Source organism: Pseudorca crassidens, chromosome 10 (assembly GCF_039906515.1).
Source record: "Pseudorca crassidens isolate mPseCra1 chromosome 10, mPseCra1.hap1, whole genome shotgun sequence".
Lineage (NCBI taxonomy): Eukaryota > Metazoa > Chordata > Mammalia > Artiodactyla > Delphinidae > Pseudorca > Pseudorca crassidens.
The window spans coordinates 106,011,756-106,036,709 of record NC_090305.1 but is presented as its reverse complement, the minus strand read 5'-3'; the positions used below and the strand labels follow the sequence as shown (position 1 = coordinate 106,036,709).

Below are 24,954 nucleotides of genomic sequence, written 5' to 3'. Positions count from 1 at the left end.
GTCGAAGGATAAAGCTTTCCTTTGCTTCTGAACTGAACTCGCTCTCATTTTGCCGGCTCCCGTGACTCGGGGCGGGAGGACCCTTCCCGGGGACCAACTCGAAAAGGTCGGTAACACTGACAGCGCACGGGCTTCTCGGCTGGCATCAGTTGGCAGCGACACCATCCTGCAGAAAACCACAGGCCCCAAGCACAAGGAGGCGGCTGCGGGGAAGGGTGGGAACATTCTAGAAGGTCCAGCAGCTGTTCCTGCAGGCCAAGTCAGCCTGGATCCAAAGATGCCTGCACACAGCCCTCTTTCAACCCACCTGAGAACGTGGGCCTTTCAGGTTTAAAATATCATTTGCCAAACACTGTGAGTCAAAATAGATACAGTCCATCTTCAGAAACACGGCAATACACACCAAGAACTTTAAAAATGTTTATTGCTTTGGACCCACCCGGAAATTCGCACTTTTGGAATTCTATCCCGAGTAAATAACAGGATATGTAGGCAACATTTTGGTCATGAAGATATTCATCCCAGTGTGATTTATAATAGGAAAAAAACAGTAAACAATCTAAACCCCTAACTTCAGGGAAATCGTTACAGAACACCGTGGTGCCTCCCTGGATGTACCTCCCATGAATATATTAGAATGAGGTTTAGGGAAAAAAATGTTAGACAGTAGGAAAACAATACCTAATAATACCTAGAATACTTATTTAAATATTAAAATATTTCAAAATCAAAAATGATTTGATATAAAAGCAATATACAAAATGATACATGGTCACGGTTATATTAAAAGTAGGTAAGGAACGAAAGACAAAGGAAACCGACCAACACTCTCTCCAGATGGGAGATTACGGAGCTTTTACAGCACTTGTCTGTACGTTTACGTATCTTCTAATGTTCTGTAATGCCCTGAGTTATTTTCTAATCAGAAGAAGGGAATCGCCCCCATCTTCCTACCAGCGAGAAAACATCGCTGCGCCCTCTTCTGCCTCCTTGCTGGTGAGACCTAAAGCCTGGCTACACCTGACGCCTTCCGGCCTTGCTCTGCGCCCAGCGGCCACTGTGGCTGAGAAGACACTTCAAGACCAGGAGCTGGCGCAGGCTTTCGGGTGCACTCCCGCTCTCCTAGGCGGGGCTGTCTTGAGGAGATGCAGGCTGGAAACCTGAACACAGATGCCAGGCCTCTTTGGAAAAATCCAAAGGCTGAATTTGGGATTCAGTTTGCCATGGGGCCCCCCACCCCGCACTGCATACCCAGCTTCCTTCACTCAATTATGGTACTCCCCTGACCCCAGAAAGCATTTGCACTTGTGAGCCCCACAGGAAGACCTGAAACTCCTAAGTTATGGACATCCATTTTTCCTGCTTTATGAAGGAAGACAATGCAATAGGAAAGGATGAACTTTATGAGCAGAAACATGCAATGGTGAGGAACAGTGGCTCTTGGCCTCTGGTTCTAGGTGTCTCAAGGCCCAGCAGCATCTCCATCCGTCCTGCAGTTCAACTGCTCCACCAAATCTTGCATTTCATGAGCTTAATTGCGAACTGGGCCTGAATCTGCCACCTTAACTGCTACCCTCAATCCCTACCGGTGATACTGTTTTTAACTGCTGTCTTAGTCGATGTTCATTGACTGTTCTGTTGGTCATGTCCGCCATCTAGCTTCTTTGTCCATCCAAGCTGAACCCCGAGAAGACGCATACAAGTTGGCCCCGGGTTCATCAAAAGAGATTTGGAAGTATAGGTCACTCCTGAAGAAACACTTCATCTCTCCCTCAACATGGAAGAATATTTTCTAGTAAGTATATTTCTAGACCAACAGGATTTAACTGTCATGTTGTAAAAAACAAAATTATGTACTTGACTAGATTACAGTAAAGTGCAGTGAGTAATCTGTTAGTAATGATTTGCTTTTATATAAATCAGATTGAACCCATTTGGACTTTAAATGTGGTTTCTTAGGAAGGAATGAAGGTCTTACAGAGAGGACAAAGAAGGTAACTGCACACACCTCGAAGGACTGTTTGCAATATAACTGCTACCAATAATAGACATCCCAGCAGAATGTTCTAGAGTCCAGAGTTTAGCCCATGACCAGTAACACACTTTGTTGTTATTATTGGAATAATGGGAATCTAAGTGTATATAAAATACACCTCATGATCCCCTTCAAGAAAGACTATCTACTGCACCAAACTGAGCCCCTTTTGTAGGTCTCATGCTCACCAATACTAGCAATTGTCATATACTTCCTGTTTGCTTTGCGTTGTTCGCTCTTTTCTTTTCCTCTAGGTAAACTCAATTGATCCTGAAGGTCTGATTCTTTCCCCTGCCTAGTGAAATCTGCTGTTGAGCCCTCTAGTGAATTTTCCACTCATTATATTTTTTTACTCCCAAATTCCTGTTTATTAATTTATCTTTATTGATATTCTCTATTTGGTGAGACAGTGTTCTCACACTTTAATTCTCTAGACATGCTTTACTTTAACTCTGTGCTTAATTAAAACAGCTGACTTAAAGTCTCTGTCTTGTAAGTCCAACGTCTGCACATCCTTAGGAACAGTTTCTATGGATTGCTTTTGTTTCCTGTGTATGGACCATATTCTCTTTTCTTTTTCTTTTTTTGCATGTTTCAAAATATTTTGTTGAAAACTGGGTATTCTAAGCAATATAATGTAACAACTCTGGAAATCAGATTCTCTCCCCTCCCCAAGGTTTCCTTTATATTTTTGTTGCTGTTCGTTTCATGATTTATCTGAACTGATTCTGTAAAGGCACATGTGACCACTGAAGTCTCTGCAGAGATAGCTTAGTGGTCAGCTAGTGATTAGACAGGCATTTCCTAAGCCTCTGGGCCCAGCAAGTCTCCCAGTGTGTGCTGAGGGGCCCAGCACTGGACAACTCTGCCTAAGCCTTCACTTCCTGCCGTGGGGAGCCTGGAGGTTGGCCCAATGAGAGCTCAGGGCCTTCCCAGGGCTTTCCCGAGCATGTCACAGCCTTAGGCACGTGACTCCTCTACCTGTGCGTGTGGCCTTCTAGAAGAGCAGGATGTTTTGGGCCTTCTCAAAGCTGCCCTGGATGCCCATTCCCCAGTTTTTCCCTTTCAGCTTTTTGGCTAGCCTGTTGTTTGTCCTAAGCATTATTCACTGCCTCAGGCAGCTGTGAAGTTAAACAACTGCCTCTACATGTTTTTGAGAAATGCCCTGGGGAGAAGACTTTTTGCACTGGATGAACTCTGAGCTCCAAGTCAGGTCAAATAAAGACAGCTTTGCAAGTGGGGTCTTCCAGAGAACCTCCAGGCAAGTCAAACAGTCTGAGACTTTTATATATTCAATATTTCTATTATAACTAAGTCACAAAAATCACTTCTTGAATTTGCTACTGTATTCAACCTCAATCCATGGAGCTTCACAAACCAGTTAGCCAAATCTCAGGATTCAATTGAAAAGTTCATTCATTTTTCCATCAAAACCCTTTTTGTATTATTGATTAGACAATCCAATAGTTTTTCTCTTGGAATTGATACTTCATTTTGTTTCAGTGTACCTATTTTCTTTTCATATCTGTATCTTCCGTTTCAAAGTTTCCTTTACTTGTTTATGTTATGCAAACATAAACAAATGTTGTGTCTCTCCAAAATTCACGTTATAAAGCCTTACCCCCCTACCCCCACAATGTGATGATTTTAGGAGGTAGGGCCTTTGGGAGGTAATTAGGGTTAGATGAGGTTATAAGAGTGGAAGTCATGAGGATTTAGAGCCCTTGTAAGAGTCCCAAGAGAGCTTGCTTCCTCTGCTCTGCAGCAGTCTGCCACAAGGGGTCGGCAGTCTGCAACGTACAAGAGGGCTCTCACCACAACCCAGGCGTGCTGGCGCCCTGACCTCCCAGCCTCCAGAACTATGAGAAATAAATTTCTGTTGTTTGGAAGTCACCCAGTCTGTGGTGTTCTGTTATAGAAGCCTAACCAGACTACAGTAATTTACAAGTATTGTTCAATCATTACATTACGATTGAACATTACGTTACAGATAATGTTCAATCATTCCAGAGTCCACTGAAATAATGTCAGCTCTAATAATTATGACATTTTCCTCATAAAGCTAAAATATTGATATTTCCATTAAAACATCTTTTATTAAAGCCAACAAACACTCTTAAAGTTATATTCTTCGATGGCTAACTCTGCACTTCAGCTTCTATCACAGTGAACACACAGAACTTCCTGATTTCCAAACTGCTTCTGCTGCTCTCGCACTTCAGGCTGTCCATCAAGGTGCAATTTCCAGTACTTAATTTGCAGTTCTTCCTAATATTTATTTGATGCATGGTAAGAAATACAATTTATTGAGAAAAACATGAGAATTACTTAACTTAAATCTTGTATTGCTTTATCCAAAATTAAATTTGATCACTTAGTGACAAATTAAAATATCCAAATTTTTTTCTAAACTTTTGGCTGAAACTCCAGACTCTTCCTACCATTATTACACTGGCACTTTTTGTACAAAATCCGATGACCTTTTCAAAGTTGTAAAATATTGCAATGATATTTTTACAAAAGTATCTTTCCATTGTATATATATATATTTCCCACCAACAAAGCTCAATACACTGTATTAAATGCAGCTCCCAGTGTCATAAGATCAACAAAAACCATTATCTTCAAAATACTGAAATTTGTATTTTAAGCAAACTATTAAAACACTTTTATGTGAAGCAAATGAAACTTCCTTGAAGATGATTTAAAATGCACTGCTTTGTTTTCCAAAAAGTTTTCTCATTAGATACATCTGTTTTGTAACAAGTTAGTCCATAGTACCCACCCCCATATCAATACAATTCCTTTAGAAGTTCTATTAAATATTTTTATGGAAATGCTCAATTATACAGTGCTAAAAATTTCGACAGTTCCTCTGTATCTTTTTGACTGCTTTATCCTCACTATGATGACATTTTGGGAGTTTTAAGTTTCCAAATGTTTAATATATGAAACTGATTATATTTTATATTTCTTCCTCATTAATGACCACAAATTTTTTTTTCACTTGAACCATACGTTTTAACAGCATCCTGATGAAATATACATGTTTAGCACTTCGCTCTTTTTTTTTTTTTTTTTTGCGGTACGCGGGCCTCTCACTGTTGTGGCCTCTCCCGCTGCGGAGCACAGGCTCCGGACGTGCAGGCTCAGCGGCCATGGCTCACGGGCCCAGCCGCTCCGCGGCATGTGGGATCCTCCCGGACTGGGGCACGAACCCGTGTCCCCTGCATCGGCAGGCGGACTCTCAACCACTGCGCCACCAGGGAAGCCCAGCACTTTCATCTTTTAACACATAACTTTTGAGCACTATTTGCAGCCAAAAATTTGTCATTAGCACTAACACAAATTCCTGGTTGAAAAAAATCGTCATTTTTCACTCCAGAAATACAGATTTTATGTAATAAAATGTATTTAATACAAGTTTTATTTTGTGCAGATTCTTGCACAGTATCAAAACAAGTTCCAGGCTGGGACTCACTACTACTGTAATTCCTTCTTTGTTTTGCAGATTAACAAGACTCACATTTATTATATATGAAACTATTAAAAATTTATCCAGATTTTGTTGCCTCTTCACTTTAGTATTTGTTCTTAATATTTATAATCAAATCTTAAGTGTATAAGGATAAATACACTGCACGCCTGCTACTGTAATTCAAAAGAATTACACTATGCTAACAAAGTTATTTTTAGTGATTCTCCTAAAGCAATTTGTTTTGTTAACACATGCAACTTAGCCACCGTCGCTTCAGTGACACAAGATGTTCCTCAGATGTGGCTACAACAGAAGGCCCTTTTTCTATGGTACTAACGTCCTGAGACTGTCAGTACAAACCCGAGTTTATATGAGAATTTACATTAGCTAATTGTGACTGTACAGTTACTATGATACTATTTACCATGAAGCATTTCAATATTTTCGCCATCAGTATCGTGCAGGGTGCACATGGGCTAAACAGCTCTGATCTACCTGCTGAATTGAGTCCAAGGGCTGCCAGTTTCAGCTTCTGGTCAAAACTCCAGAAGAGATTAAGAACGGGTCCTGGATGGCAAGATGGGGCTGCATCTCAGAAGCAGCCCTGTGACAGTAGTCGTGCTTACTTTCTTTTTATGTGAGGAATGCATATCCAGCGATGCCACACCTGGGTCACTTCACTGAAGTTCCTGCCCGCCTCCTGCAGTCATTTGAATTTTCCACCCATAGGTTAGGTTTGAACAAAAGGACTTCCCGTCTTAGAAAAAATCCTGAGGCAAAGATTTACAAATCCTGGCTACCTGCTGGAAATGGAAGGGAAAGGAAAAACAGAAACAGCAATCCCTAAATTAATACTGCACAAAGCATCTGGCCACATGGGCATCTCCAACTCCGACTGGTACAGCTCCAGACTGCGATCCAGGAACCTCCCCTAACCCCAGGCAGCGGCGCCCACCTCCTCTAGATGCTGACAGCACGAGGTCTCTTCCCTTAGATTACCTATCACGTGCCACCCGTGATCACACGTGCCTCGGAAATAAACTTCAAAAGCCCCGTCTGGCACCCCTCGCCCCACCCACCGGCCCCAAGAACGTTAAGTCTTATCCCTCCCCTTCACACAGCCCCGGCTCCAGCCAAGCAGGAATCCTCTCGCCAGAGATCTCGGGCAGGCACAGCGCCTGCCGTGCTCGCAACAGTTCCTCCCCCGGGACGTCTCCTCCGGGAGGCCTCCCTGGACTCCCCGGGCCTCCTGACCACGACCTCATCCCCTCCCCCTGTCAGCGGTGCCAGCGCCCCGACCGGCCCCAGGTTCGCTCAAGGACCCCACAAAGGGGTGTCCGTCGGCCCCGCGCCGCGCACCTGCTGGGCTCCAGGCACCGAGGTGGCGCCGGGACAGGCCGGCCCCAAGGCGCTCAGTGTCTACACCTGCGCAACAAGTTACCTGTGCCGTGAAAGGAACTGGGTGAAGCCTGCGTCCCACTCAGCTTCCCCGCCCTGCTCTCGCGGCTCAGTCTGCGCAGGCGCATAACCCCGTCCCGGCGTGCCCCGCGCCCCTCCCGCCCCGCCCCGCCCCGCTTCTCCGGCCCTCCCTCCGACAGGCCGCGCGGCCCCGCTGCAGGCCGGGAGTTGTGGTCTAGGCGTGGGCGGCGCGCGCGGCTGAAGCGCGTGGCAGGAAGCGGAAGCGGAAGCGGCCGCCGGGGCGCTAGCACTGACGTGTCTCTCGGCGAGGCGCGGCGCTCCAGAGCGGGACGGGCGGCCTCGGAGCCGCGGTCGGAGCGTAGCGGAGCCGGAGCTGGAGCCCGACCCGGAGCCGAGCAGCCGCCGCCATGGCGAGTGAGTCCCTCGGGGCAGCCCAGACGCGGCCGGCGCGGGCGGGACCTCGCTCCTCCGGCCGTGAAGCCCACCCGGCCCGCGCCCCTGCCCCACCTGGCCCCGCGGACGGCTTCCCGGGGCGGCGCGGCGTCCTCCAGCCCTAACTTTACTCTTGTCTCTTCCCCCCAAAGTCAAGTTTCTGGAAGTCATCAAGCCCTTCTGTGTCATCCTGCCCGAAATTCAGAAGCCGGAGCGGAAGGTGAGTCCGGGGAAGGATTGGGGAAACTGCCTGCACCCCGTTAAAGTGGCCCCAACACGCCGAGTGGACGCTTCCTTCCCCCGAGAGTGGTCCGGGTGGCCTGCTTGGTGGGAGCCTCCACCGAGCCGCCGAGCTTCGATTGGAGCATCCTCTGTGGAAGTTACTCGGGCGGGCAGAGCCTCGGGTTTGCTCTGTCCCGAGGTGGATCCCGGCCTGAGTGAGTAACGCCTCGAGAGCCTCAGGTACTCAGGTTGGGCGCCCCCCTTCCCGCTGCAGCTCCCGCAGAAGCTGATCGTGGGCGGGTCCTTCTTCTAGGAGATGCTTTTTGGCTCCAGCTGCTACCAGGAGCTAAGAGCAGTCACTTTACTCTGTACGGTCGAGTTTGTGCCTTTTCCGTGGGCCGTCACCTTGCTGAGAAAAAGGGCATTTTGTGACCCCTGCTTTTACAGCAGGTGCATTAAAACATGGAAAGGTAGAGATGTAGAGCTGTGTTGAATCTTTATCAGAATTTCTGCTGCTGCACAGTTTCAGGCCGAGACAGTGTTGCCAGTGTAAGTCAGTCTATGAAACCGTGAAGAAAAGTTTCATTGGGTTCTTACAGAGAATTAATAGGAATACGTTTCTGTCCTCACGTTCTTTGCATCTGCCCCACATACGTGCTGCCTTTGACGGGCTAATATGCAAAGTTGTGTGTGTGTGTGTGCCCTCAGTGTGGTAGAAATGGCGGGGCTCTGGAGGCAGGAGCGCCTGGGACCCACCCACCCTTCACACAGCCTCTTGATAGCTGTGTGACCTTGGCCTTGTAACTGAGTGTGGTGCATGAAGCAGTGGCAGTATGTGCAGGGTACAGCAGTGGCTCCAGAAGGGATTAACCCTGGAAGACATGATGTCTGATGGCGGCCTTGAAGGAGGAATAGAAGTGTCCTTGAAGGAAGGGAAAGGAATTCTAGGGTAAGAAATATAGTGTGCGCTAAGGCAGAGAAAACCAGTTGAGGTGGGGCGGGGGGTGTTAGATGTGCTTCACTGTTGATAGACTGGAAAGGATGGGTGGGGAGCAGTGGGAGCCCCAGGCGCCGGACAGATTAGAAAACTGCTTTGGGGTAGGGTAGAGGGTGAGAGCGGTGGAGGGGCTTCTGCCGTCGAGAGTGAACTATGGGACTGGCCTAGGAGATGGGGGTGGATGGCAGGCTGGTAAGAGGTAGAGTGACAAGACTTGGATAAACAGTTTTGGATGTTTTGCTGTTGAATTTGGCTGCATCCGGGAGAGGAGACTTGGTTATTTAAAAATGAGGAGTCTTGTAAAAATTGTCCACTCTTTTCTATAAAGAGTCATTTCCATACAAGTTTGTTGTGTTACTGGTCAGCCTGACGTGGTGTTGCCCTCCTTGGCCTCCTGATTTCTTGGTGGGATCAGATGACCAGAGGACGAGTTCTGTGAATTCACCCCAACTTCGCGTGGAGTATCTGCGCCTTTGTGTGCTTGTCTTGTTGAGGCCTGTCTACAGTGGTCAGCACGGAGGCACTGCGGCCCCATGCTGACCAGAGAGCCAGGACTTCAACTCCATGCTCATTCAGATTGCAGCTTAAAAGAGTGTTTTTTAAGAACACGATTTTGTACATTTAGTACCGTCGCTCACAAGGTATTTCCATGTTAAGATCCTTAGTCCACACAATAATTGCTGTGTGGTTTTTTAAGCCCTTTAAAGCTATTCTTGCTGTGCAGGCAGCAGGTGCTAGTGAAGACACTTAGGTTTTAGAGCAGAGGAGCCTTGGGCAGGTGGTCTCAACTTCCCTAATGATGCTCATTGGTCATCATAAGATGACTCTGAATAGTCACCTATCCTAAAGTTAAACAGATGCTACTAGTAGTTAGTGAGTAGGTTGAACACGCAGCTCTCTTTCACTCTTCTAGTGTTTATTACATTCTTTTACCCTAAATCCATGGAGAATACACAAAGAAACAATCACAGATTGCAAATTAGTTGACTCCAGAATAACAAGATTTTGTCAGGTACAAAACCTTTTCAAATGAGAAGTCATTGCTCATGTGTTATAAAGGGGGGTGTGATTTGGGAATCCCTTTCTATTGCAACATTCTTTGATCTTGGGTCTGATCCTAAACTGTTCATGCTGATGGTTAAGAGCACAGGCTTTGGAGTCAAACCCATTACAGCTGTGGGATTTGGGACAAATTACTTAGCTTTTCTAAGATTCAGTTTTCTTGTTGGAAAATAATAAGATAATGTTCCGTGGTGTGAGGATTAAATGAGATGATGCACATGAAGGTCTCTGCATCTGTGCCTTGTGCGTAGAAAGCACGCAATACATGTACTTACGCTTGGTGCGTGGTTTGGAGTGTTGAGGGCTCCTCTGGTGAGCAGAGAAAGGGGTCTGATCAGAGGCTGTTTCTGTTAATTTACTTATGAAGATAACTTGTTGCCTTAATTGGCTCTGTTTTTCTGTAGATTCAGTTTAAGGAGAAAGTGTTATGGACCGCCATCACCCTCTTCATCTTCTTGGTGTGCTGCCAGGTGAGCGCGCGTTTGGTGTTCCAGTGTCGGGGTGGGGGTGTGAGGGGCCGGAGACAAGTGTGCAGGCTGCTCTCTGCTTGTTTCCAGATCCCTCTGTTTGGAATCATGTCTTCAGACTCAGCCGACCCTTTCTATTGGATGAGAGTGATCCTCGCCTCTAACAGAGGTAGGACTGGCCCTCTGCATCCCCTGTACGGTGTGGGCTTCACTGGCCTCCTTCAGTTAAAGTACAGGCCTTGGCTTTACAAAGGGTTCAGAGCGTGCTGTGCTGAAACACAGCCTTAGTAAAAGCCAGCTTCAGCACCCAGGCACGTCGTCCTATTCAGAATTGCTCTGAATGCAGTACAAAACCTGTAACAGCAAGATAAGTCTACATCATAGAGAATTTCTTAAAACATGGAAAAACCAGAATGCTTTTTAAACAGCTGAAATGATGACATTTCTACCTGTCTCCTGTTTTGATAACGTTCTTTAGAATATGTAATTTGTTTCTCAGCTGCGTCTTTTCCATATCTACAGGTTACATATACATGTGCAAAAAAAATAAATATATAACAGTGTATTGTATACTCCAACCAGTTACCTCCTTGGGGTGAGGCGGGATTTTGAATGCTTATGCTGATAACTGCTTTTGATTAACTCATTTTTAAAATACGTTTCAAATTAAGTTCCAAATCAGTTGAAGTATAGCCCATTTTAGCATAATGGAAATAGAGGTTTATTCACAACTAGATAGAATTGTACTGGCCTCCTTTCCAGACTCTGGAAATTATTTGAGTGTTATCCTTTTTTATTAACTGATGAAGAGACGAACCTTTCTTATCTCTGTACAACAGCATGAATCTGTTTACGGCGAATTTAAATGCAGCGATCAGTTTAAATGCCATGTGATTCCCTAAACAGAATAAGATGTTACCGGGCAGACTGAACAGAATGAATTGAATTACCCTCTGATTGCTGATATTGGGGGGTTATTCTCTGGATTAAATACTGCTGGCAAACTGAAACACTGGGTTTGTATCAGGGGCACACGGTCCAGTTTCGCTCATTCATTTTCTTAATAATGTCTTGCTTCTCCATGCTAACTTCGGTTGTACTTTGCCTCCCCCTTTCCTTAAGGCACATTGATGGAGCTGGGTATCTCTCCCATTGTCACCTCCGGCCTCATCATGCAGCTCTTGGCTGGCGCCAAAATAATTGAAGTTGGTGATACCCCAAAAGACCGAGCCCTCTTCAACGGAGCCCAAAAGTGTAAGTGAGATTTTGAATGATGTTCAGATGTCTGTAGTTGAGAATTTGAATTTGCTGCAAAGTTTGGGGCATCAGAAGTCCTTTTGGTTTTCGGGGGAGGGGGTTGTAACCTCCGTGGCCCGCCAGCCCTGCCTGGCCTGGCTCTGTGGCCTGTGTTAGCCAGAGAGCATTTGGGGCCGCTGGACAAGGCAGGGGACAGGTGTCGTGCCCCGAGGCTGCGTGGTCCAGGGAGGTCGCCTTCCACCGCCACAGTTTCCTTAGCACTTAGGAGATAATGTCTCCTTCAGAGCTGTTGGAAGAATTCATTTGAATAATGTGTGTAAAACATCATTGAGTGCCTGGCATGTAGTAGTTACCTGGCAAGGGTTGTATTTCTTTTTTCTGGGAGTTTAAAAGGATTCACCTTAGGGGAAGGATGGTCCTCTCAACTTAGCTCTGCCAATTACCAGCTCTGTGACTTTGGGGCAATGTTAGATGACAGTTCTTATGTCCCAGTTTCTTCATCTATAAAAATGGGGATAATAATGGTACTTGCACAGTAGTAAATAATAAGCGGCACTGGTAACAATGACCAGTCATCAGAATTCACCAAGTTCAGCCTGACTGTGAACTGACGTATATTAATTAGGAAGTGATATTTGCAGTTTCCTACCCAGTCATATTTTCTTCCATACCAGCATGTTTTACACATCTTAAGTTAGTAGGTTAAAGAGTTGAGTAAGGAAGAGTAATCTAATTTAAACTTGTCAGTTTCAGACACAAATCAGGATTTTTAAATATATATATGTGTTATTTGTCAGAAGTAAAAATCAGCTGTTTCCTCTTTGGTCTTGGACAATTTTTTTAGCTTTTCTCTGCTGTTTTTTCTGCCTTAAGAATTCAGTCTTATTGAGCACTTCTTAAGAAGTCAAATAGGGACTATATTTGACAGGCACTTTGGAGTAAAATTTTATTTTTTTGGCAAACTAAGCAGAAAAGCCGAAATGGAAGCCCAGTCCCATACTAAGAGATCCATCTAGCATCGTGGACTCGGTAAACATGAGTCGATTCCATTGTGCATCACAATGAAGTGCAGTGAATGATACAGGATACAAGACCATCTACTAAAAAGAGAATGTCCCGTAGGAGAGCTTTGTGGCAGGAGAAGTGGGCTAAGTGATTTGGTGGCACTGTGAGTTCTTTCCTTAATTAACACGTTAAACAAACTGGGAAGGGATTACTTTATCCCAGCTAGTGTTCTGTGCCCTGGACTCAGACCTGAAGCACAAGCCTGTCAGGTGGCCTGGGCAAGTGGTTCTCCCAGAACCCGAGCTACCTGATGACCTGAGCATGGGGGCTGCAGGTTGGGGTGCCTCTGAGTGTTGTCTTCAGCAGCTGTCATAAGAAGCAGGTCTGTCATGCTTCAACTCTTTCCCTCCTCCCATCACCGAAGGGAAGTGAATTTAGGAGGAGGTGGAATTAAAGAGCTCACGCGCTTTTGTTGCACACATTTCAGTTACTGTGTATTATTGTCACTCTGACCGTGCGGTGGTTGAGTGTTTCCTGGACGAGCCCCTTGGAGGCAGGGTCAGTCGTCTTCACCTTTGTTCTCCCAGTGCCCGGCACGGAGCTGGTGCCTGGGAAGTGTTTCCGCTACGACCGTGTGGTGGCCCAGCCTGAGAACAGTTTTCTTCTCATTTCTAGTGTTTGGCATGATCATTACCATCGGCCAGTCCATCGTGTATGTGATGACAGGGATGTACGGAGACCCTTCTGAAATGGGTGCTGGGATCTGCCTGTTGATCACCATACAGGTAAGGTTAGGCCAGCACCCCCTTCTGAGGCGCCCTCACACCCACACTTGCCAAGCAACAGATCTGAATCGAGCGTAACAGGAACTCTTTCTGAGAAGAAGCCCGAGCCCTGTGTTTGCCCTTCTGAATTCACAGAGGAGCCTCCACCAGCCAGTGTCCCCTCAGCCTTCAGGGCCCTCAGCAGAGAAGCCAGTTCCTGGGGAGGGACAGCACCACGCCGTGGGGAGCAGCAGTGCGTCTCTGCGTTTCCTTACCTCTGTTTTTTAACATTCACAGCTCTTTGTTGCTGGCCTAATTGTCCTGCTTTTGGATGAACTTCTGCAAAAGGGGTACGGCCTGGGCTCTGGGATCTCCCTCTTCATTGCCACAAACATCTGCGAGACCATCGTGTGGAAGGCGTTCAGCCCCACCACTGTCAACACCGGCCGAGGTGAGACCCTGGGGACAGGGTCCTATCGGTACATCTCTTCTGATTTTTCTCCGTGCATCTGTAAAGTGTTTTAAAACACAGGTTTATGCTCATGATGGTATGTAACTTGCATCTTTCACCTTAAGACTATGTCGTAGACGTTCGCCCTGCCAGAGTACGTTATCCTGCCTCACTTTTCTGAGCTCAGCGTGGATTTCACTGCAAAGATGAAGCAGGTTCTTTCAACACGCCTTCCTCTGGTGGACGTCTAGGTTGTTTCCAGCCTTTGCTGTTATTACAGCAGTGAGATGGTGAACATCCTCATATGTTCATCTTTACATGTTTTCACAGTTGCTCTCGAATAAGTTTCTAAAAATGAAATCACTGAACCAAAACACTTGGTCACGTAAAGGGCAAATTTGTAAAAGAGGCAGGAACTTTGGTGCTCATGAGCCGGGTTCAGATGCTGACTGTGCCCTTGGTTGCCAGGATTCAATGAGAAATAACATGAAATTGTGTGATGCCTGGCTCACAGTAGATGCTTGGCGAATGTGCGTATTCTATCTTAATGCCCACAAAGAGTGCCAAGGAAATCTTGTTACAGAGGATGTTTTTAATGAAAAGTTCTAAACATTCAGGGACGTATGACTTACTAAATATAACATAACTAAATATGTTATTCACTCAAAAGAGTCCCATGAGAAATATTCACGCACATTTGATTTTTCTTTGAAGTGAATGCTGGAAACAGAGGCCCTGACCTGCAGAGACCACATAATCTCGTTAGTGAGACTAAAAATAGGTCCCCAGACCAAAGAAGGCCATTCTTGCTCTTTTCCTTGGGCCTCTGTCGAGCTCGCTCTGCTTCCTGGCCGTGTTTTCCTGGCTCTGTTGCTGGCCTGCATCCCTGGGCACCCTCTTGTGGTAGGGCGTGAACTCCACTAGAGATCGGCTGTGTGGTAGGCGCATGTGTTGTCCTTCCTGCTTGGCCGTCGACGTGAGGAGCAGAGAGCCCAAGCCCGCCTTGTCCGGGCAGCCAACACCCCAGAGCTGGGGGGCTGTGCTGCCCGGGAGTCCCCAGGGACGTGGGTTAGGCAGCTCTGAGCCCCTCCTCAGGCAGGACCCCTTCGGCTGGAGGTGAGCAGACCCTGCTCTTAGGACTTTGCAGTTGATTGTTCCACACGTCTGGTGGCCATTGACTCACAAGCCAAAAAAATAAGATCGGTTAATTCAAAGAGGCAGAATAGCCTATTTCTGCAGGTTGAAATCTCTACAGAAGAAACAAACGAGGGCTGAGAGCCCTCACTGTGTCCCTGTGGTTATAGGAGCAGGCACTGTGAGTCACAGAACTAATTCCATCTCCTCTCGGTTTTGGCCACTAGGAAGCTTAGAGCCAAATTGAGTTGCTTGTTCCTTTACCTTCTCCTGTAACAGGAATGGAGTTTGAGGGCGCCATCATTGCACTGTTCCACCTGCTGGCCACACGCACAGACAAGGTCCGAGCCCTTCGCGAGGCGTTCTACCGCCAGAATCTCCCCAACCTCATGAATCTGATCGCCACCATCTTTGTCTTTGCTGTGGTCATCTACTTCCAGGTGCGTTCAGATCCAACCCTGGGGAGTTTTGACGTCTGCATTTAAGGTTCAGAAGGCCTTGGTGTGCGTGTCCCACGTCCACACCCCAGCGGTAGTGTGACCCATCGTATCGCACCGAAATGATGAAATGGCATTTGAAGGAGCAGGTTCCATGGCATCACGGGCACTTGGCTGAACTAACACAGTTGAGGCAGATATAACGTTTCTGAAACCATGTTCCTTTGGGTTGGGACTGTCAGCAAATAGAGAAGATTTTTTTTCAAGGTCTTATAGCTCAAGAGAAGTGAAAAGTAATCAAAGCCTAAAACCTCACTGCTGTCTTGCCCAAAGTTTGTAGGTGCTTTTAGGCAGTATCCTCATCCTCCTGAGACCTCTTACCTTTCACGTTGTGAGTCTGTGTAACTTGCTTCTGAATAAGAGACCTGAACTGCCCGTTGCTTTTCTGTAGTTGGATTGGTCTTTGTATTCTCTGATCAGCCGCTTTGTATCCTGACATTTATTGAAAAGAAAAGAAGGGAAAGCAGTTGAGGAAGCAGTTTAATGCTTGTGAAGAGGTATTTCTACCACCACGTGCTGAGGCCCGAACACATCTGTTCCTTCAGCCAAGACTGTTAGTCCGACGCCTGGTGAATGACAGGCTAACTCTTCCCGGGCTTGGGGTCGGATCGTTAAGATTTTATTTTAAATCTTCTATATTCTGAACTCTGTTCTAGGCACTGGGGGATTGTAAAAAGTACATAAAGGAAACAGTTTCTCTTCTCCAGGGGTTTCAGAGGGAGCGGTTATGTTCATGGGAAAGTAGAAGAGCTTAGGTTTTCTGTAATGACAAAGAACACCCTGAAGGTGGCCGTGCTGGCTGTGAGGCGAGGGTGTGGAGGCCCTGTCTGGCCTCGGTCGGGGCACGGGGTCGGGGCACGGGGAGGGCGCTGGAGCGCCCGTCGGAACTTCCGGCGTATTCCCCGTAGATGTGGCTGTCACGTGGTGGGCTTTGTTTGTTTTTGACAGAAACACTGTGCTGTGCTCAGGGGCATTTTAAGCCAGCCTGTCGGGACCCTTCTGTCGGTGTGCCCCCAAGTGCAGTGCTGGCTGGGGAGGGGGTGTGAGGCCCTGGGCACCGCCGCTCGGGGCAGCTCCCTGGGGGCACGCCTGGCATGTGGCTGGAGTGAGGCAGTGAGGGTGTTTGGCTCTGTTGGCTTCTCAGGGCTTCCGTGTGGACCTGCCCATCAAGTCGGCCCGCTACCGAGGCCAGTACAACACCTACCCCATCAAGCTCTTCTATACCTCCAACATCCCCATCATCCTGCAGTCCGCCCTCGTATCCAACCTCTACGTCATCTCCCAGATGCTGTCCGCCCGCTTCAGTGGCAACCTGCTGGTCAGCCTGCTGGGCACCTGGTCGGTAAGTACAGCGGCTTCAGAAGCCAGATGTTTCGCCCAGAGATGCTTTCGAATTGTGCCTATTACAAGCTCACGGGAAGGTTTCTTTTCGGTAAGAAGCCTGCACTGTGGGCACTTGGGCAAAGCTGTTCTTTCCCACCTGCTGAGAAGTGTCTTTGCCCTGCTGCTGAGGTGGGGAACGGCACTCACAGGCTCTCGCGAATCCTCCCAGGACACTTCTTCTGGCGGCCCAGCACGCGCCTATCCCGTTGGCGGCCTTTGCTATTACCTGTCTCCTCCCGAGTCTTTCGGCTCCGTCTTGGAAGACCCCGTCCATGCCGTCGTGTACATAGTGTTCATGCTGGGCTCCTGCGCCTTCTTCTCCAAGACGTGGATTGAAGTCTCGGGCTCCTCTGCCAAAGACGTGAGTGTGAGCGACCGCTTCTGGGGGGGGCCAGCTGGGGACCGACGTTTCCCTCCTGCAAGTGGCATCAGGGCTTTCGGCCTGTCCCCCCTCCTGGGATGGTGGCCTGTGAACGCACGCAGCGCTTTGTCCTCGTTAGGGCCGGTTCCAGAGCGTTCGTGGCCGTGGACGGAGCCCAGGGTAAATGAATCCATGCTCGCCTGCAGAGCTGCAGCCAAACTAAAACTAGACTTTCTCATCTGACGTCTTTGTGGCAGTTTTAAAGCTACCTTCACCACTGTTGTTAGGGTGCTGGGGAGGGGAGTCTGTGGCTGGTACCACCGTGAACTGTCTACCTGGCCCTCAACTCCACGTCTGAACTTGAACGTTGTCCTTGGTGGGCATCACGCAGGTTGCAAAGCAGCTGAAGGAGCAGCAGATGGTGATGAGGGGCCACCGAGAGACGTCCATGGTCCACGAACTCAACCGGTGAGTGCTGGCCGGCTGACACATTTCCCCGGGCCTTCCAGTATCAATGAGCTTGCTAATAAGGCTCATCGATGCTGGACAGAGCAAATGAGCGCACGCGGCACCTCTCCTCAGAGGCAGCCACACAGGGGGAGACAGAGCGTGTGTCCAGGTGGCCGCCCGGGGGCAGCTGCTGAGGCGGCTGAGCGCGTGGGACCTCGCCGTCCTCCTGCGGGCAGCGTCCTGCAGGCAGGTCCTGCGGGGGCCCTCCAGGAGGAGGCGGGCAGCGTCAGGCTTCTGCAGGGGTGTCCGAGTTCAGGTGAGCCTAGGGAGGCTGGCAGAGAGCGCAGGGAGGGCTCAGTATTCGGAAGGTCAGTGCTGGAGGCTGAGACCCACCGGTCAGGGTGGGGGGGCAGGGCGGACATCGCGAGTCTGGGCAGAGGTGCTGGGGGCCAGGTGGGGCAGTAACCTGGGGACACAGGAGAGGCCGCCGGCACTTGGTGACCCGCTGGGGGAAGGTGGGGCTGAGGAGAGCACTGCAGCCTGCAGGCCTCTCCCCTCACAGTGGGGCTGCCTCTTGGGCAGCTGGGTTAGCCGTAGTGAGTGTCTTATTTAGACTTTTAAGCCAACTTATTTCAACTCATTTCTTCCACCATTGCTGGATGAACGTGAATGGTTTCCTGTAGAAGTCTGTTTACAGGATCAGGTTTTGTAATCAGGACCAGGTCTGTCCTGGGGACCATAGCTCGCTCGCCTCCACCGCATGTCAGTATGGCAAATGCCAGATCATTTTCTGATCCCTATCAGAGATGCTGGGCAATTTTGTTCATTCCCTCAAGAATTCTCTGAAGCTGAGAGAATTTATAGTGCTGTTCAGTAGAAATATAATGCAAGATGCATGTGAAATTTTAAGCATTCTGGTAGCCACATTAAAAAGGTAAAAAGATAGGCCTAAAATGAACAAAATGTTATATGTCCGTTATCTCTTAATAAAAAAGAAAGCAAAAAGAAGCAGGTGAAATTAATTTTAAGAATACATTGTATTTAAACCCTATATATTCAGACTCATTTCAAATTGACATAAGAAAAGTCATAATGAGATATTTTATGTTCCTGTCTTCAAAATCTCGTGTGATGTTTTCAACACCTGCTTTGGACTGGTCCCATTTCACTAGCCACATGTGACTCGTGTGGCCACTTACTGGACAGCAAGGCTTAGTCTAGACCATTAAGGTGTGAGTAGACGAGACTTTATGGGGGCCACGGAGTGACCCCTAAAGGAGTCCGGTTCCTAACTCAGAGGTAAGACAGGTCAACTGCCCGGCCCTTCCTGTAGCCTGGGGGAGGGAGGCCAGGCTGGAGGGATCTGCTGGCGGCACGTGGCTGACTCGTCTCCCTCCCCAGGTACATCCCCACGGCCGCGGCCTTCGGTGGGCTTTGCATCGGGGCCCTCTCCGTGCTGGCTGACTTCCTGGGTGCCATTGGGTCTGGAACCGGGATCCTGCTTGCGGTTACCATCATCTACCAGTACTTTGAAATCTTCGTCAAGGAGCAGAGTGAGGTCGGCAGCATGGGGGCCCTTCTGTTCTGAGCCGTGGCCCCTGGACCAGGCAGAGGCGGCGTGCTCCACGATGGCCAAGAAGGGAACAAGGAAGCCACGCTGTGGGCGCTGTCTCGGGGGTGCTGCTGTGGCCTGAGGACTTTGGTTTAATAACCTGTTTGAATTTCCCATTCTTTCATTCCACTTTCTAAAGTGCTAGAAATTTTTCAATTTGCAATTTTGCTTTTCATTCTGGCATTGGCAACAGAACTGTAGAAGCGAGGTCTTACCCAGCTGACCGCCAGAAGTGACTGTCCCCGGTGTCCACGTCACTTTTGTGTTAACCTTTGCACCTCTCAGTGCTGTCGGCGACTGCAGTGGTCTCAGCTGCTCCCCCTCGAAGGGAATGTCTTGTTGGTTAGAAGCACAAACATTGTTGAAATGTCTCCGTCTCAGGTGGCAGGAGGGCGAGCACCCGGGAGCAGGTCATGTGTTTTCCGGTGCGTGTGGGCTGCTCCCTGGCATGTCCCCTTCACAGTCAGGCGGGAACATCTGGCTTAAAACGGTTTCTCTGGAAGACACAATTGTTTTCCCTTTTAAAAGTTGTTTTTTAGGACAGAGCTTCTTCCAAAAGAAAGGGACGAATTTTCCAGAAGACCCCTGGCCCATCTGTGCATCTTTCTGCCTGTGCCTGTTGGCTGACCTGGCTGTGCCGTCTCTTTCTTCAGTGGTGGAGCCGGGCCACGATGCCACAGCTTTGCATAGTCGAGCCTGGCCGAGCTAGTGGACATCATGCGGAGGACCCTGAGGTGCTGGCTGTCCAGTTCCTCCCGCTGTCACTGAACTTGCTCTCCATGGTGTGTCCCTTCCGCTGTGGCTGGCCTCAGATGCTACCTTCTAGGCTGAAGACTTTCCACTGGTATTTTTTTAGAACATTTTTACTGTGCTTAGGACCAAACGCAAGCGAAGTAAATGACAAGATGGCTCTGATCTCTGCTTTCACCAAAACTGCCCAGCAGAGACAAGGGCCCAGGCCCTAGATCTATGGTGAAATCAGGGTCAGAGAGCTTTTTTTTTTGCCAAGTTTCACCCATGTTTGATATGAAAAGACTCACAATTATGTCTAAGATAAACTGCAATAACAGGTGACCTAGACCTTAGGAATTAGAACCTTCCCTAAGGCCTTTAGGGAGGCCCCTCTCGGGGACCAGCAGCGCTTGGCTGCAGAGACAGCAGAGGTGAGCTCCGCAGCCTGAGGGCTTCTCCTTGCCCCGCGGAGAAAGCAGACCCCACCAGCAGCGGTGCACAGTGGCCTTCAAAGCACAGAGCCAGTCGAGGTGGCCAGCTTGGCACCCGCCTGAGTCCACAGGGGCTCTGAGACCTCATTGGCTGTGCTGCCCGGGAGACAGGCCAACCAAGGGACAAGAAGAGACTTGCCGAGCACCACCCGGCAAGTTGGCGGCAGAGCCCAGATGGGCCCACAGCCCATCGACCCCAGGCCAGGGCTCCCACCGTACCACGCGTGGCCTTGTCCGACCCAGTCCCGAGCGGAGACCTGACGCCCCTGCAGCCGTGCTGCAGCCTCTGACCACTGCGTGGCTCGGGCTCCTGCCCTGCAGTCACTGGTCACGGGGGGCGGGGTGGGGCTGACCCCAGCTTTCAGGGGACTGTCACTGTGGACGCCAAAATGGCATAACTGAGATAAGGTGACTAAGAGACAAATAAAGCCAACTTTTTACAAGCCACCTGGTGGTGTTCTCTTGGTTTTCAGTTCTCCTGTGGTACCGAGGCCAGTGAGGAGGGTGGGGCCTTGGGTGCCTTCAGGGGTGTGCGGGGTTCCCAGGTGCCCCCCTTGATGGAAGTCCCTCCTCAGAAAGGCACGTGCCTGGAAAGCTTCCTTGTCCTGGTGATGGTGCCAGCTGCACACTCGGGTGTTTGGTGCTGAGCGCGTGGGCCATTCCAGCCCCCGCCAGAATGGACAGTGGGGCGATGTCTGTCCTGTGAGCGCAGTGCCCTCCAGCCCTCCAAGTCCAGGCTAGGAGGCACTGCTGCGCTTGGCTGAGACAAGGGACCTCACGCACCAAACCTGTAGGCCTGGGAGGGTCTCCGCCCCGCCCTGGCCCCCAGCATCTTGTGGACGGCAGAGGCGTGCGCAGTGGCTGCTCCCTTGGATGTGCTGTGCAGAAAGGCTCCCGACTGTTTCCACCGAGCGGAATGGCAGGCGTTTCCAGGGTGAAGTGAGAGAAAACCTCCCGCTCGCCCACGTTGTGAAGCCAACGCGCCCATCCGGACGAGGCCTCACCCCGAGCCCTCCACCACCACCCTCTCCTCCGTGGCGCCCGAGGACACGTGGCCGGCCTTCCTCCTGAGCCGGCTCAGCCTCAGAGTTTCCACGTAGAGCCTTAGACCTCATCTTGGAAATCTGATCTCTGAGGTGCTGTGCAGCCAGGGCAGGAGGTCCTCTGGGAGCCCTGGAGGGATAGGGCCTGGGGCCTGGCCTGTGCAAGCCGCGTGGCCACAGGAGCCAGGCGAGCAGGCACTGAAACTCGAGGCAGGCAGGCGGCCCTGTTCGGACCTCCAGAAACTCAAGTCAGAAAAGCTCCTGCCCGCAGGAAGCATGCACCCCCTCACTGCCCGGCAGGCCTGCTGTGCCCGTGGCCGGGAGCAGAGCCCGTGCGAGCAGCCGCGTGCGTGGCTCAGGTGACATGGGCGGCCCCTCGGCCCTCACTGCCCGCCTGTGGCCTCTGTGCTGGGAGCCGTGGGGCAGCTCTCCCCTCCTGTGGGGCGGGCCGTGCACCAGCCACCGCCCACAGGAGAGCTCATCCTCCCACGGCTTCCAAGAAGAACCAGGCCCCGGGAACTAGACTGCGGCCAACGGTCACACAGCCCCTCCTGCAGGCACCTCTGCCAGGGGCCTCGTTGGCATGAGGACTGAGGGGCCCGGGGAAACGCGCCCCACTCCAGTCAGCCAGCCCCACTCCAGTCCCACCGCCGGCCCCACCTGCTGACCCCACCCCTGCCTGCTGAAGGCCCTTCCTGGGCCGAGTCCCCACCAGGCTGAGTCTTCAGCAAGCTCACGTGCAGGGGAAACGGGTGAGCTGCCCATCTCCACCCAAGGGTCAGCCCATGGCCCAGGTTAGAGGCTGGCTTCCTGACACGAGAGCCAGGAGGTGGGCGTGTGACAACGTCCAAGGGTCAGCAGAAGCCTCGGCGCACACTGCAACACGCACCAGTGCCTGGTTCCGGAGAGCCCCAGACGGACTGTCCCTTGGGCAGTACCCCCCCTCACTCCCCTGCCCCAAACCCTCTGGGGCGTGCCATCACCCTGCCCCGAGCCTGTGGCCAGCACACGTCCATGTCACCCGTTCCTTTCACCCGGCACACAGCAGGTCCCGGGGTACACAGGGCGAGAGCTGCGTCCGCCCTCAGAAAGCCACATCCTAACAGTTGGAGTTCTGTGGTGCCCACCAAGCCTCTGGGACTTGCCGCAGTTTCCCTCTGTCTGTCTGCCTGCCAAACTCCTGTTCATCCTGCAAAGCCCAGCTCAAGGAGAGAAACATCTAAAAGCCCGTAAGAAGGGGAGAGAATAAATTACAGCATCTCCTTTCTGTGGAAAGGAACTAGGAGAATATCCTTTACATCCTGAGTTAGAAGAAACTCCAGGATGTGCTGTTGAGGGGAAAAAAAAGACAAGAAGCAGAACAATGTACGCTATTTGTGTTTAAAGGCAGAGTCAGGGGAGGGATAAAAAATGGACTGTACGTCATGAAAAGGCCTAGCAAGTTCTCATGAAACTCAACATCTGTGTATCCTATGCTCAGCTATTCCACTCCTGGGTATTTACCCCAGAGAAATAAGATGGGATGCCACCCAGAGACTCGTACAAAAAGACGAACAAACAGCACTACCCCACACAGCATCACACTCCGACGTCACAACAACTGCTGACACGAGGGCTGGGATCTCACAATTCAAAGGCGGTTGAAAGAAACCAATCACAAAAGAGATGTCCACACGCTATGATCCCATTTTTATGATGTTGCAGAGCAGGCAAAGCTGATCTGTGGTGGGAAAAACCAGAACAGTGATGCCTCTGGTTAGCGTGTTGGAGATTGACTGGGCAGAGGCCTAAGGGAGCTTTCTGGGGTGACAGGAACATGCTTGACACGACCTGGGTTTCATTTATCAAAACTCATGGAATTGTCCACTTAGGGTTAGTGCAGTTCACTGTGTACACATTTAACCTTTTAAAAAACAAACAAATATCCAACTCTAGGTAACTGTACATATGCCGAAGTATTAAAAGTACATATATGCATGATGTGGCCTGATGTCTGCAACTGACTGTGAAATGCTTAAGACAGGATAAAAATGGACTGAAGGATGGAGGGAAGACGGAGAGCACCCAGGTGACAGGGATACAGGTATTCACAGGTTCCTGCAACTGCTTTTTCCTTTTGAAAATTGAGATATAATTGACATACATTATATTAGTTTCAGGTGTACAACATGATTCAACATTTGTATATACTGCAAAATGATCACCACAATAAGTCTAGTTAACTAACATCCAACACCACGCACAGTTAGTTACACATTTGTTTCCCCTTGTGATGAAAACTTTTTAAGACCTCTCTCAGCAACTTTCAAATATGCAATACAGTGTTATTCACTATCATCACCATGCTCTACATTACATCCCCAGGACTTATTTATTTTATAACTGCAAGTTTGTACCTTCACCCATTTGACCCCTTCACCCATTTCACCCAGCCCCTCCCTCCCGCCTCTGGCAACTACCGACCTGTCCCTGTATCTGCGAGCTTGGTTTTTTTGTTTTGCTTTTTAGATTCCACATATAAGTGGGATCACAGGTAGCTGGCTTTCTGTGTCTGATTTGTTTCACTCAGCGTATTGCTAAGTCGTGGATACGTAGTAAAGCCCGGGCCTCTGCCCATTCTCTCCTCTCTGCTCCAGAGCCCTGCAACTTTCCTTATCTTTGAAATTTCTCCTAATAAATGCTGGGAAGCATAGGGTGGCTGACGGCAGGGGGCGAAGGAGGTTGTTCACCTACACCGCTTTGCACTTTTTACATTTTGATCCATGTTCATATATATATATATATATATATTTTTTTTTTTTTTTAATTAAAAGCCCAGCTCAGTAAGCTTTCCCTGACTGCTCTCTTCCCACGTGCGCGTTCGGTCACACACTCCCTCCCTGCCCGGCCCCGGCCTGGCCAGGCTTGCCCACGCCCCCTTGAGGAGGGGCGGGGCGGGCGGCGCGCGGCGGGGAGGCTGCGGAGACCCCGGAAAGGGGGAGGAGGGCCTGGCGCGACCCCAGCAGCTGCTCGCCCCTGTCACCTCCTCGGGGAAGCCCTCCAGTCCGCCCCCGAAGCACCGGCTCACACTGCTTCCCTGCGGCCTGCCGGCAGCTGTCCGGAGCCTGTACGCCCTCTCGCACGGGGCCGGGGGGAGCGTGCGGGCTACCGGGCCAGACCCGGGGTTTTCAGAGACGCCGGGCCGTGGGCGAGGCTGGCGGCCCGCGGGTGGAGGTCTCACAGCTGTCCCCCTGCCCAACCCTCGTGCGGGGCCGCGCATGCGTGTCCTGGGACCGGCGGTCCCGCGCGCGCCTGCGCGCGCCCCCCGCACCACAGCATCCCCATTAATCACTAGGCGACAGCTGTGTCGAGCGGGCAGCCGGCGGGCGCCCATCGGCGCATCTTATCGCGTCGGCCCAGCCGCAGTGCGCGCCGCCCATTGATCGCGCCGGCCGGGCCGGGGTCAGCGCGGGCCGGGAGCCTGACAGCGAATCCATCGCCGCAGACGCGCGCTGACGGCGGCCCGGGCAGCGCGGCCCGGCCATTAATCACTGCGCCTGCCGCGAGTGACGGCCAGGGCGACAGGACCAGCCGGCGACAGCCAGCCCGGCGGCCGCCCTCCCCGCGCCCCGGCACCCTGCACCCTGTCCCTGGGGCCTGCTATCCCCAATAAATGGAGGAGG

The 24,954-nt window shown here is 50.3% G+C and overlaps 1 protein-coding gene and 1 long non-coding RNA gene across 4 annotated transcripts; one reads left to right on the top strand and one right to left on the bottom strand.

Moving 5' to 3' along the window:
* Positions 1 to 407: 407 nt before the first annotated feature.
* Positions 408 to 7,032, bottom strand: LOC137232837 (uncharacterized). 3 transcript variants are annotated; one of them, XR_010947210.1, is made up of 3 exons: positions 6,873 to 7,032; positions 4,217 to 6,313; positions 408 to 1,767 (listed from the first exon to the last, which is right to left on the bottom strand). It is a non-coding gene; the product is annotated as an uncharacterized lncRNA (long non-coding RNA). The 3 variants fall into 3 exon arrangements; XR_010947209.1 differs by lacking the exon at positions 408 to 1,767 and having other exon boundaries at positions 4,104 to 6,316; XR_010947208.1 differs by lacking the exon at positions 408 to 1,767 and having other exon boundaries at positions 4,104 to 6,313.
* Positions 7,033 to 7,189: 157 nt separating this feature from the next.
* Positions 7,190 to 20,696, top strand: SEC61A1 (SEC61 translocon subunit alpha 1). The gene is made up of 12 exons (XM_067755664.1): positions 7,190 to 7,346; positions 7,517 to 7,584; positions 10,050 to 10,115; positions 10,203 to 10,281; positions 11,235 to 11,366; positions 13,050 to 13,159; positions 13,436 to 13,589; positions 15,003 to 15,163; positions 16,365 to 16,562; positions 16,773 to 16,964; positions 17,356 to 17,432; positions 18,816 to 20,696. Exons 1-12 carry the CDS (start codon positions 7,340 to 7,342, stop codon positions 19,000 to 19,002), a joined length of 1,431 nt encoding a protein of 476 aa, XP_067611765.1. The 5' UTR covers positions 7,190 to 7,339; the 3' UTR covers positions 19,003 to 20,696.
* Positions 20,697 to 24,954: the final 4,258 nt, after the last annotated feature.

Excerpts from the sequence above, each read along its gene's own strand:
- SEC61A1 (XM_067755664.1), top strand. Across the intron at positions 10,116-10,202 it reads TCTTCTTGGTGTGCTGCCAG|ATCCCTCTGTTTGGAATCAT; the intron begins GTGAGCGCGCGT and ends GCTTGTTTCCAG. Across the intron at positions 17,433-18,815 it reads ATGGTCCACGAACTCAACCG|GTACATCCCCACGGCCGCGG; the intron begins GTGAGTGCTGGC and ends CTCCCTCCCCAG.